Raw genomic sequence first — 14163 nt, forward strand, 5'->3', positions numbered from 1 at the left:
TTCAAAAAGTGTTTTCATTTGAGTACCTGAAGGACTTGAAGAAATCCTTGTATTTCTTCTAAAATTCTAGCCCCATACTTTAGTTCAGCGATTCAGAAACTGTGTCTGAAAGGTGAAGAATTATTGTCCATTAATACTGTCTGCCTAAAGCTGTCCTTCCTTTGTCATCGCAGGTATTGGAATCGGGCAGATTGGGAGTGTGGGCAAACTCTTCATATGGTAGTAGCCATCAGGCATATTCGCTGCTTTATAACATTACCAGAATATGTCCAAAGGAGTGTTTGTATTTGGGAAGCAAACAAATTCCAGCAACCTTCGCTACCCCCGCTAATACAAAACAACAAAAGAACAAAACTGAACAAATTCCTAGACAGTAGTACATGAAAGAGTAAAGTTAACCTATTCAAAAATGAAGAAAAACTAACAAGCCCTTTCTCTTTGTGACAGGCTGTGGGACAAGGATTGGTACAAGCTCTGGCACAAGTGAAAGGATAATTGGGGGACAAGCAGTAGAGCAAGAAGGTGAATGGCCCTGGCAGGCCAGTTTGCAGTGGGATGGAGCTCATCGTTGCGGGGCAACCTTGATAAATGCAACATGGCTTGTCACTGCTGCTCACTGCTTCAGAAAGTAAGTCCAGAGACCCCCCCCCCCCCCCCCCCCCCGCCCTGGAATTGAGTGAATGAGTGAGAAAGGAGTGGAATTTCACTCTGAGAAGGAGGTTGAGAATTTTGAAGCTTGGATGAAATAAAGTTTGATGCATTATTTAAAAGGACTTCTTTTTCTGAAGAGGGAATACAGAATAGAAAGAAAAATACATTTGATACAAATTCATAGAAGATGAATTGTCAGTGGCTTGGTAATTAAAACTAGGATGTTTTGGGGGTGTTCTTCACCCGCTGATGTTAATAGAAGAGGTAAACCTAAACTTTTGTATGTCAGTGCTATCAGAAGAGACTAAAAGAAGTATGGATTCAAAGCTGGTTAACTGGGATAAAGCAAACGGCTTTGGTTTAGTATTCTGGCATGGGGTGGGGGAAGGGCATGAGTCCTTCAATTCTGTGCTTCACTTTCCATACTCTGGAATTTTAGGGTTCAACAATCCTAGAAACACTCTCTGGAGAATGGTTTATCTTTGCTTAGCATGATTGACTGTGCCTACACTGTGACTGTCCTCTGTTATTTTTTTTTTAGATTTTTTTTCAAGGCAATGGGTTTAAGTGGCTTGCCCAAGGCCACACGGCTAGGTAATTATTAAGTGTCTGAGGTCGGATTTGAACCTAGGTACTCCTGACTCCAAGGCCAGTGCTCTATTCACTGTGCCACCTAGCCACCGACTGTCATCTGTTATTGAGCTCTCTTCTTTCTATCAGATTTTTCTGACTCCTAGGATGAACAAGAGTCAAGGTCTGAGTTTAAATTTAACCTTAAGGCACTTATTGGCTGTTTGACTCTGATCAAGTCCCTTTTGTCCGTCCGTCCCTCCCTCCCTCCTTCCTTCCTTCCTCCTTCCTTCCTTCCTTCCTTCCTTCCTTCCTTCCTTCCTTCCTGCTTTCTCCCTTTCTTTCCTTCTTCCCTTCCTTCTTTATATCCCTCCCTCCACACACAATTTCAGCTAGTTTATTCTGTGTTTGTCTCTGTTTTTATGACAATTCTTATGATCTTAGAGGGCATGGGGCTAGAGGTAGACTGTTGGTTAAGAGCCAATCTTACTAGCTAAGTATAGAAAAGTTCATCATCTGATGTGGCCACAACACACAGTAAGACCATTTCCTGATGAAGGAATGACAATTCAGTACAAAATTTTAGAAGCCCCAAGTTAAGTAAGTGCAGTTTGATTGTTGTGTTGTAGTGAATAAAATGGTTATCCAACTCATTTTTTAAAAAATATATAATTTTTCAGGACCAAGATTCCTGGATAATCAGATTATCTACACTTATGAAAGCATGAATGAAAAAATTATTAAATGCTCCTTAGGTGCTAGGAATGATGGAGAGACACATGGCAAGATTATCTTTGCCTGAAAAAAGCTTATATTAGAAAGAAAAAAGATCAGCATCATAGGGTTAAGGTCAGGAAGAAACTATTTCTCCCTTTTTGCAAATACAATGTGAGCTCTGCCCATATGATTTGAGACCATATAGTATTATATGGAGATAAAAGGAGCCTGGTAGTTCAGTGAATAGAGAATGAAATTCTGGGAAGTATATTGACTCTATAATCATCTCCTTTTCCTCTATTCTCTCCCTAACCAATGAAGGCTGAGGGAAGTGTTTGCTTTTGTGGGTTTAAATTTAGATCTTCAATAAAAGAACAAGTTATTTGAACACTTATGAAGGGAAGTATGCTTTTATGAAGTAGTGGTAACTCATGGAAGATGATTTTCATTCCATTTTTCAGTTATAAGGATCCATCCAGATGGACTGCTTCTTTTGGTGTGACAGTAAATCCCCCCAAAGAGAGACGACGCTTCAAGAGGATTATTGTTCATGAAAACTATGAGTATCCATCCCACGAATATGACATTGCTGTTGTGGAACTTTCTAGACCTGTAACTTACACAAATGTTGTACGTCGAGTGTGTCTTCCCGATGCCTCTTATAAAATTGCGCCAGGTTCTCAGGCATATGTCACAGGATTTGGAGCACTGAAAAATGATGGTGAGTACTTGGACAGAATCTCAATGAGTGGCAGTAGACCCTAATACTTTAAGTCATTAATAGAAGAGAATATACTGGAGCAAATAAAAGGTCTTTGTTTGACCTTTATAGCCCTTTACCAGCTGGCCCCTTCCTGCCATTGCAGGTTTTTGTTTTTACTCTTAATTCCCCTCCATGTATTTGATATCCAGTGACAATAATCTTCTTTCTATTTTTTACACACATTTCCTAATTCAGTGTTTTTCATTGATCTTTTATCTATGGTTATGTGCTCTCCATCTTCTGGTTTCTCTGACTTCCTTCCAACACACAGCTAAAATCTTACCTTCTTAAGAAGACTTTTCCTAATGTCCCTTAATGCTAGTGCCTTTCTGAGATTACTTTCCATTTATTCTATATATCTTATAATGTGTGTATATATATGTATACATAAAAATATAAAGTTGTTTCCATGTTGTCTTCCCCATTAGAATTTAAGCTCCTTGACTCAATTAGAATGTAAACTCATATATATATATTATATACATGAAGTTATTTGCATGTTGTCTCCTTGACTCTATTAGAATGTAAGCTTCTCATATATATGTATATATATATGTATCTACATTCTTACTTAAGCATAGTACTTAGGCATTTTACCATATTAAGCACTTAATAAGTGTGTGTTGAGTCCACTTGATGTCACAGTTTGCTGATCAGTCAGTTGATTAGGTTAAAATCAGACTTGGTAGTATGTCAGGTAATTAGAAATGAATATCTTTAACTTTTCCATCACTATGATACCATGTTGTTGCTGTCATAGACATTCATTCAGAGAACATTTAGTAACCCATTATCCTCTATGAGTGATTTCTATCAGCAAAATGGTAAGAGTAACGGAATGAGTGCTAGCTGTGTAATCCTGATCAAGAAATTTCACTTTTGTGTGCTTCAGAAAGTTTCTTGGGCCTTCTCTACTGTTATAGATACCCTGTAATCTTCACTGGAAGATGGAGTTCCCATAGTGGGAATTACTCATGATACTGAAATCTCCCATTCATCCTATACTTGAGTACCTGTATCTAACTGCAGAGTGTTGGAAGATAAATAGACAAATACAACCTGCAAACTCTTAAAAAGAAACTGATGTACACAATTAAGGCAGAAATAAGTGGTGGTTTAATGTATAAAGTGCCTGGCCTGGATTCAGGTAGACTGATCTTGAGTTCAAATCTATCCTCAGACATGTACTAGCTGTGTGACACTAGGTAAGTCACTTACTGTTTGCCTTGGTTTCCTCATCTGGAAAATGAGCTGGAGAAGGAAATGGCAAACCATTCCAGTATCTTTGCCAGGAAAACTCCAAATAGGGTCACAAAGAATTGGATAGGGATGAAATGACTCAACAACCACAAGAATACAAATGAACAAGAGGAATTTTAAGTCTTATGAGATCAGATAAGGGAGAAATAATTGACATTTGCAGAAGCTGGATAGTCCTTCATTTAAGAAGTAGCATCTAAGGGAGGTTTATCATCAGGGAGAACAGGATAGAGGGCATTCCATTTGAAGAAAGTCATATCAGCAAAATCACAGAGGCAGTAAATAATAGGATGTACTCAGACTCAAGCAAATGATCTTGATTATTTGAAGCAAAGAATAAATAGGAGAAAAGATTATGACACAAAGAGGAAAGATAAATGGTAGGTAGATTTTGGAGATACTTTAAAAGTCAGGAAGGAGAATTTTTCCATAGTTTTTTTTTTTGCAAGGCAAATGGAGTTAAGTAGCTTGCCCAAGGCCACACAGCTAGGTAATTATTAAGTGTCTGAGACCGGATTTGAACCCGGGTACTCCTGACTCCAGGGCTGGTGCTTTATCCACTGTGCCACCTAGCTGCCCCTCCATAGATTTTTGACCAGTAGACTGAATTGATCATACCTATGTTTCAGGATGTTCAATCTGGCCATGTTGTATGAACTGGATTGAAAGAAGAAGAAGAGATTAAGGGAAGGTTGGCTGTTGGAAATGATGTGATATTTAAGCAAAAGGCAAGGAGGGTCTGAACTAGAAATGAGATGGTGAAAATTATGAGAGGTAGGAAGAGAATAAGGAAACTGAGTTCTTTAGACTGGTGACTTTGACATGGACAAAAACTATTAGAACAGATTATTCCAGGTATGATTTGTGAGAACTTAGAGAGAAACAGTGGATATTCTTGTCTGGTTATAAGAAGTCACACAATACATATCTCATCTATTTTGACAAGGTTATTGGACTAGTAAAACAACAGAATGTGAGCAATATAGATAGGATTATAGTAAGAAATCATGGAGAGGTAGACAAAATTGGATGATGACAGGTTTAGGTAGATCAGGTACCACTTGACTAGAATGACTAAACCTAATTTATTAAAAAAATATTTTGATGTTTAATAAAATATCATGGTTACTTCCTAGTGATCCTTTCTCTTATACCCCACCTCTATAAAAAAAGAGAGGCATAATTGTACCAAATAATCAACATATTTACTAATCAGACCTAAAGAATTTTGATTAATGGATGGTTCTTAATCTGTAGGAAACTCTTATTTTTTTATTTGGATTTTTGCAAAGTAATAGAGTTGGCTTGCCCAAGGTCACACAACTAAATACATATTAAATGAGATTGGTTTTGAACTCAGGTCCTCCTGACTCCAGGGTTGGTACTGCACCACCTAGGCGCCACTGTAAGAATACATTCTGGGGCGGTAAGGTGGCGAAGTGGATAAAGCACCGGCCCTGGAGTCAGGAGTACCTGGGCTGTGTGGCCTTGGGCAAGCCACTTAACCCCATTTGCCTTGCAAAAAAAACCTTAAAGAAAAGAATACATTCTTAAATAGAGTGTATTCCTCTCTTTTTCACCCTATTTTAGTTACCAATTTTGTTAAAAACTTGAGATAAAGGCACAGATGATATCAATTAGAAAAACTGTAAGTAACAAGAAGCTGGATCATTATTTGATTAAAAAATGTTGATTCTTATTATTGTTACTCAGTCTTTTCAGTCATGTTCAACTCTTTGTGACCCCATTTGAGGTCTTTTTTGGCAAAGATACTAGAGTTTCCTTTTTCAGTTATTTTATAGATGAGGAACTGAGGCAAACAGGTGAAGTGACTTGCCCAGGGCCACAAGCTAGTATATGCCTGATATAAGATTTGAACTCAGGTTTTCCTAACACCAGGTCCAGAGCTCAATCCACTGTGCCATCTAACTGCCTATATGTTGATTTAAAAGATCCAAATAGATAGTTCTCATTGTGTCATCTCCTTACTCAGAAAGCTTCAGGGGCTCTCCATTGCCTATAAACATATAAAATATAGTCTCCTCAGTGTGATTTTTAAGCCTTGTACAATCAGACTTTAGGTAATGCTTCCAGTCTTATTTTTCTTTATATGCATTCATGTTCTACAATGCAGAGAATGTATCTTATGGACTGACCTTAATATTTTTACCTTTTGAAATTCTCTTTTTTTTCTTGGTTGAAAAACTGAGCATTTTATCCTAGAAAAGACTTAGGAACACTTGGCAACTATATTTAGGTACTCAGAGGATTGTGAAGTAAGAGAGGTTTGTATATTCTGCTAGGACTCAGAGGGCAGAGCTAGGAGATATGGGTAGATGCTATAGAAAGTGAAGTTTAGGAACAACTTCCCAACAATTAAAGCTATTGGAAGATCAGGTTTCCCCTCACTAAAAGTCTTCAGGCAAACACTGACTGACCACTTGTCAGATATGGCATCTAAGGAATTCTTGCTAAGATCAAGACTGAACTAAATGACTTCATTGAAATTTTGTGGCTAGAACACCATCTCTTCTTAAAGCCTTCCCTAATGCTCATCAATGAAAGTGATACCTCCCACCCCATATTTCTTTTTTTTTTAATTTTTTTTAGGGTTTTTTTGCAAGGCAAATGGGGTTAAGTGGCTTGCCCAAGGCCATACAGGTAGAGAATTATTAAGTGTTTGAAGCCAGATTTGAACTCAGGTATGCCTGACTCCAGGGCTGGTACTCTATCTACTACACCACCTAGCCGCTCCCACCTCATATTTCTTATGACACTTTGCCTAAATGCTTCCTTCATACCTAACCCATTTTACCAACAGCATGCTTATTTTTGTACATGTTTTATTCCTACTATTAAAGTGTAAATTTGGTTAAAAGAAGAGCAACTTCTTAATGTTAGATAGAACAAAAGTAGGAATGGATGGTGGAAGACACAGAAATACATTTTTGGAAAGAGGAAAAGGACAATATCTTATATAGAAAATTATTTATGAGATACATACAAAATAATGTCTAATCTAATGGCATAAAACCATTAAATTTTTACCAATGACTAAGTTTTGAATGGGAGAAAATAGTATTATAATTGTTTTTCATTATTATAGCTATATGCTAACATAACATGACCAACACATATCCTACTATAATTGCATTGTCCTGATGGGCTTAATTAAAATGAGAGTTTTCCAGTTTTATTTAGTTAGATTGGAAATATATGACTCTCTCTCTCTTCTATTACACACTGTCCTACTCTGGAAAATTTGTTTGGAAACTAAGAATCACCTTTCTGATCAGTGGTCATACAGGGTAAGCATCTAAATATATATATTTGAAATGTACCTCTAAATACCAACATCATTCTACTCTTCCTTTGACTTTAGGTACTAGTGTAAATCGTCTTCAGCAAGTTGAAGTGAGGATCATAGACTCTAAAACATGCAACGAGCCACAAGTTTACAACAATGCTATTTCCCCTGGAATGCTATGTGCTGGTTATTTGCAAGGAGGAAAAGATGCTTGCCAGGTAAACTGAAGTGCTTTTACAAGCTACCATTAGGAATGGAGATATTTTGTAATTAGCAGTGGTAGATATCTAGTGCATGCCTGCGTCTACATAATTATTTGAAAATCCCTCATTAATCTCTTGCATTCCAATGTCAATGCAAAAAGTAGTATAAAAAACACAGGTGTAGTGGGGGGGGGAAGAGTCTGCTTTTATATGTAAATGGAAGCAGGCTCACCTAGTCTCCTTGTATTGAATTGGAATCAGGAAAGATATATATTCCCTTAAAACTCCCTGCAAAGGAAGCTCTAAACACTCCCTAAAGTTTGTACCATAGACCATTAAACCAGAATATGCTACTTTTTGAAAATTTAAAATCCAATGTTGCCCTCCTCTGACCACAACTTTTTAAAATCCACTATCTCTCAAATTCTACCACTTTTTCTGGCACTCTTCTGACTTTACTAAACTCCATTCAGTCCTCTGACCTCAGGATCAATCCCCTCTATTATTGTAAAACTCTATCTATCTTGAGACTGATAAGCTCACAGTGCAAAGGCCCAGTGGTGGACCACTCCCATTACATTGCTATTTTCTCTCCTCCTATTCCTTGAGATTGAAAGCTATTAGAGTAGAAAATACTGTACTGACTTAACTTACAAAAAATTCATTTCTACTTGCACTGCAAAACTCTTTCCTCATGCAAGCTGTTTCCAAAATTATTTTCTGCTTTCAATCCTCTTCTCCCCATGTTAGTTTTTAGCAGATCAATTCTCCTCTGTTTTTACTGAAGAGATTTATACCATATTATAAAAGCCTTTTCATGTATACTCATCTTCACTTTGCCATCTTTCTACATTTGTATTCTCTTGCTTGTCAGAAATCTTAGAGAAAGACAACTACTTCCTTTATCATGCAATGACATTCCTTTTAAAAAATTCATTGCTATATTTAAAACAAATCACCAACATTTCCCCTTTCATTCTCCTCATTATAATAATTAACTTTATAAAAGAAGAAAAATAAATTCCCCTTCCCACTCTCCATCCAGTGTCACCCTCCATCATTGTCAATTTGGGTATCTCATGCTGAGATGAGTCACACAAAAGGCTGTTAAAATTGAAGTATGAAGGAAACATCCTGATAAAATTCCTTATTGTAAACTAAATTAGTAACTACTTTTCTTCCACTTTTTCCCTAGGGTGACTCTGGTGGACCTTTGGTCAGTTCAAATTCTAGAGACATCTGGTATCTTTTTGGTATAGTGAGCTGGGGTGATGAATGTGCAGAACCAAATAAGCCAGGGGTCTATACCCGAGTGACTGCTTTTCGTGATTGGATTGAAGCCAAAACCGGTGTCTAAGAGAGAAGTGATTTGTAAAGTGAAAAACAGAGTTATATGTGGGCCATACTCATCCCAAGCAACCCTTATGTATGATTATGCTTTCTTTAAAAAGTTTCTGTCTTTGAAATTTTGACTTAAGGCCATCGAATCTCAAGTGTATTGTCAATATTGTGAAGAAATTCTTTCCATCCTTTTGCACAGATTGTTGCATTTACTGATTTTGTAAAGGTAGTAAACAATCAAAAATGCAAAATAAACTTTTTTTTTGCTTTAAGAAATAAATTTATACACAGAGGTATATGCTATGGACTTTTTTCTCTCATCTGAAAGTCAGTGCAAAAGGTACCATATGAAATACTATTGTGTCATAATAAATGATGAAAGGGATAGTTGTAGAGAAACCCAAGAAGATTGTATGAACTGATGCAGAGAGAAATGAGCAGAATCAGGAGAACAATTTATATGATAGCAACCAAACTGTAAAAACAATTAATTTTCTAAGACTTAAGAATGTTTATCAACACAATGACCAACTATAATCTAGAAGATTGATGATGAAGAGTGGACAGAGATGTAATGAACTGAATATTCAGAATGAGACACATTTTTGGACAAGACCAATGTGGGAATTTGTTTTGCCTGACTATGTATATATATTTGTTATGAGGATTATCTTTTTCTTTTTTTCTTCTCAGCGAGGGAAGGGAAGTGGGAGGTAATGGAAATAAATGTTTGTTAATTGAAAATAAATTAATTTTTAAAAAGTTCCAGAAAAGCATGGATTTAGTGGAAAAAAATAGGAGATAATAAAAGTAATATGTAGATAAGCTTAAGTATTTATATTTCAATAGATTCGTCATTTCATCAAAGTACCCTATCTTTCCAATGGTAGAGATTACAATTCATCCTATGAGATTCTATCTTTCTACCCCCACCCTAGGCCTCCATAGCACATCAAATCATTTTCTTGGAGACCTGCTTGTAGGTCTTTTAACATTCTGTGGTACTCAATAAAGCAACCAGACTCGCTTATGTTATTTCTTGCTTTTCTCCTCCAGTCATACATATATTGGATTATAAGTTCTTGTGCAAGAGGAGCATGATATAAAGGATTCAGAATTAACCTCATAGTCAGGAAGACTAAGGTTCTAGTTCTCCCTCTAACCCACACTAATTGTGAGACTGTGAGAAACCCTTGTGACCTCTCAGTATTCCAGCCAGTTCTTTAAAACTATAGATTTCAGAAAGGTGCTAATCTGCCTTGGTAGAGGAATGACCAGGATTTGCTCATAATAATGAAATCACAGGTTTAATCATTTACTTGTGCACATATATAAAAATAAACATATATTAAACATACATATATAATATACATATGTATATATTTATAATTCAACATTTTAAATATACATTTATACATGAAAAGATGAAGTAAACTGTATATTTATACATATGTTGAAATAGAAATGTATACAATGTCCTAGTATGATTTTAAGTTTAACAACTTCAAAAACTTAAAAACTAGAAACTTACCAAAAAATTTGAAAAATTATTTGAATTTTTATTAAATTTCAATGTAACTACATCATGTGCTATATAGTACTCTAGTTAATTTCCCAACCTTGTAAAAACATTCATTAACAGCTGCTCAATGACTGAAAAGACAGAATTTGTAATCCTAGTCTTGAGAATATTCAGAGAATGTGATTGTGATGCATCCTTGACAGTTTGATGTAATTCCCTTAAGGAAAAGAATAATGTTGTAGTCTTGAGTTCAACTTACCAGAGAATATATCAGTCTTTTCTTCAGTGTTTGTCCTCATCCATCAGAGAAATTGAAGAAAAATAAAATAAAATTTTAATTATTAAAAATTCAAAAAACTAAATGTGTGAGAATTTATTTTCTTATTTTTTATTTTTTCAATTATATTTAAAGATAATTTTCAACATTCAATTTTGAAAAGTTTTCTCCCTACCCCACTCTATAATAGCAAGTAATCTGATATAGATTTTACATGTACACATATTTCCATATTTCCATGGTCACACTATGAAGAAAAACCATAGAAAGGAAAAGGAAAAAAAATTTTAAAAGGTGAAAATAGCATGCTTTGATTTGCAGTCAGATTTCATAGCTTTTTCTCTGAATGTGACTAGCATTGCAAGTCTTTTAGAATTGTCTTTGATCACTGAACTGCTGAGAGGAGCTAAGTCTATCAGTTGATCATCATACAATGTTGCTTTTAAAGTATACAGTGTTCTCCTGGTTCTGCTCACTTTGCTCAGCATCAGTTTATGTAAGTCTTCCCAGGCTTTTCTGAAATACATGGTTTCTAACAGAACAATGGTACTCCATCGATTTATATTCTACAATTTGTTCAGTCATTCCCCAATTGTTGAACATCTTCTCAGTTTCTAATTCTTTGCTACTAAAATGCTGATATAAATATTTTTGTACATATGGATCTTTTCCCCTTTTTTATTATCTATTTAGTATGCAGAACTAGTAGTGGTATTGCTAGATCAATGTGTGCAGTTTCATTGCCCTTTGAGCATAGTTCAAAATTGCTCTCCAGAATGGTTGGATCAGTTCCCAATTCCACCAACAATGCATCAGTATCCCAGTTTTCCCACATCCCCTCTAAGATTGATAATTTTTCTTTTTTTTTCATTTTAGCCTATCTGATAGGTATGAGGTAGTACCTCAGATTTATTTTAATTTGCATTTTCTAACCAATACTTATTTAGAACATTTTTAATATGACAAAAGATAGCTTTAATTTCTTCTGAAAATTGCCAGCAATTGGGGAATGACTTGCATTCTCATAAATTTGAATCAGTCCTCTATGTATTTGAAAATTAAGGCCTTTATCAGAAACACTGACTGTTAAAATTGTTTCCCAGCTTTCTGCTTTCCTTCTAATCTTAGTTGCTTTCATTTTGCTTCTGCAAAAACAATTTAATGTAATCAAAATGATCCATTTTTCATTTTATAATGTTCTTTATCTTTTGTTTGGTTCTAAATTCTTCTCTTCATAGATTTGATAGGTAAACAGTCCTTTGTTCTTCTAATTGGTTTATGGTATCACCCTTTATGTATAAGTCATGTACCCATTTTAACTTTATCTTGGTAGAGTGTGTGTGAGATGTTGGGCTATACTTAGTTTCTGCTGCACTATTTTCCAGTTTTCCCAACAATTTTTGTCAAGTAATGAGTTCTTTTTCCAGAAACTGGAGTCTTTAGGTTTATCAAAGAATAGATTATTATAACTATTTACTATTTTGGCTTGTGAAACTTTAGCTATTCTAGAGATCCACAACTCTATTTCTTAGTCAACTTCAAATTGTTTTGATAACTCACTTTATAAATATAATTTTTAGAGCTGGTATAGCGAGGCCACCCTCATTTGGATTTTTAAAATTAATTACCTTGATATTCTTTCTTTCATTCTTTGAGATAAATCTTTTCTAGTACTATAAAATATTTTTTGGTAGTTTGATTATTATGCCACTGACTAATTTAGGTAGAAGTCATTTTCATTACATTAGCTCAGTCTATCTACAAGCAATTGATATTTTTCTAATTGCTTAGATCTGGCTTTGTTTGTGTGAAAAGTGTTTTTCAATTGTATTCATCTAGTTCCTGGTTTTGTCTTGGCAGGTAGACTTCCAAATATTTTAAACTGTTTCCATTTATTGAGAATGGAATTTCTCTATCTCTTGCTGCTTGAATTTGTTGATAATAGATAAAAATGCTGATGGTTTGTGTGGGTTTATCTCATATCCTGAAACTTGCTAAAATTGATAATTGTTTCAAGTACTTTTTTAGTTGATTCTCTAAGCATACCATCATATCAATTGCAAAGAGCAATAGTTTTGTTTCCTCACTGACTTTTCTGGTTCCATTGCTAAAGTTAACATTTTAGTATGATATTGAATAATAGTGGTTATAATAGGAATATTTGTTTTGTCCCTGATCTTATTGGGATTGATTCCAACTTATTCTCATTGCATACAATGCTTGCTGATGGTTTTAGTAAGATACAGCTTATAAGTTTAAGGAAAATGCCATTTCTTATATTCTCTAGTGTTTTTTTTTAGGGTTTTTTTTTTGCAAGGCAAATGGGCTTAAGTGGCTTGCCCAAGGCCACACAGCTAGGTAATTATTAAGTGTCTGAGACCAGATTTGAACCCAGGTATTCCTGACTCCAGGGCCGGTGCTTTATCCACTGCGCCACCTAGCCGCCCTTCTCTAGTGTTTTTAAGAGAAACAGGAGCTATATTTTGACAAAAAGTTTTTCCAACATCTATTAAGATGATCATATTATTTCTATTAGTTTTGTTATTGATATGATCAATTATACCAATTGTTTTCTTAATAATGAACCATCTCTGCATTCCTGGTTTAACTCCTACCTGATCATGGTGAATTATGCGATAAATTGCTATAATCTTTCTGCTAATATTTTATTTAACAATTTTGCATCAATATTCATTAAGGGAATTGGTACATAATTTTCTTCTTAGGTTTTGACTCTTCCTGGTTTAGGTATCAGCACCATATTGATGTGATAAAAAGAATTTGGCAGAATTCATTCTTTACCCATTTTTTTCAAATAGTTTATTATATAGAATTGGAATTAATTGTTTAAATGTATGGTAGAATTCACTTGTAAATCCATCTGGTCTTAGAGATTTTTTTCTTAGGGAGCTCATTGATGGCTTGTTCAATTTCTTTTTTTCTGAAATAGGGCTATTTAGATATTTTATCTCCTCTTCTATTAATCGGAGCAGTTTATATTTTTGTAAATATTTATCCATCTCACTTAGATTGTCAGATTTATCAGCACACAGTAGGGCAAAATATCTCCAAATTATTACCTTAATTTTCTCCTCTTTGGTGGTGAATTCATCCTTTTATTTTTTGACAATGTTAATTTGGTTTTCTTCCTTTTTAAAAAGAATCTTTCCAAAGATTTCCATATTTTCTTCTTGTTTTTTGGTAGAACCAACTCAGTTTTATTTATTAGTTTGGTGGTTTACTTATTTTCAATTTTATTAATTTCTCCTTTGATTTTTCAGAATTTCTAATTTGGTATTTAATTAGGGATTTTTAATTTGCTTTTTTTTCCTAGTTTTTTTAATTGCATGTATAATTTATTAATCTCCTTTCCCCTCTCTTTTTTATTATGTAAGCATTTAGAATTATAAAATTTTCATAATAATTGCTTTGGCAGCATCCCTCAAGTTTTGATAGGATATTTCATTATTGTCATGGTCTTGGATGAAATTATTATTTATATGATTTGTTGTTTGATCCACTCTTTAAAATTAAGTTACTTAATTTCTAATT

At 34.6% G+C, this 14163-nt stretch overlaps 1 protein-coding gene across 1 annotated transcript in view; it reads left to right on the forward strand.

Annotated features, from left to right (window-relative positions):
• TMPRSS11E (transmembrane serine protease 11E) overlaps positions 1–10180 on the forward strand; it is a 66235-nt gene extending 56055 nt beyond the window's left edge. The window contains exons 7-10 of the mRNA XM_074229321.1: positions 448–628; positions 2400–2659; positions 7344–7486; positions 8667–10180. Of these exons, the coding sequence (XP_074085422.1) occupies positions 448–628; positions 2400–2659; positions 7344–7486; positions 8667–8828 (746 nt within the window). The 3' untranslated portion in view covers positions 8829–10180. The remainder of the gene's footprint in view (positions 1–447; positions 629–2399; positions 2660–7343; positions 7487–8666) is intronic.
• The last annotated feature ends 3983 nt before the right edge of the window (positions 10181–14163 follow it).

This window comes from Macrotis lagotis, chromosome 3 (genome assembly GCF_037893015.1).
Source record: "Macrotis lagotis isolate mMagLag1 chromosome 3, bilby.v1.9.chrom.fasta, whole genome shotgun sequence".
Classification (NCBI taxonomy): domain Eukaryota; kingdom Metazoa; phylum Chordata; class Mammalia; order Peramelemorphia; family Peramelidae; genus Macrotis; species Macrotis lagotis.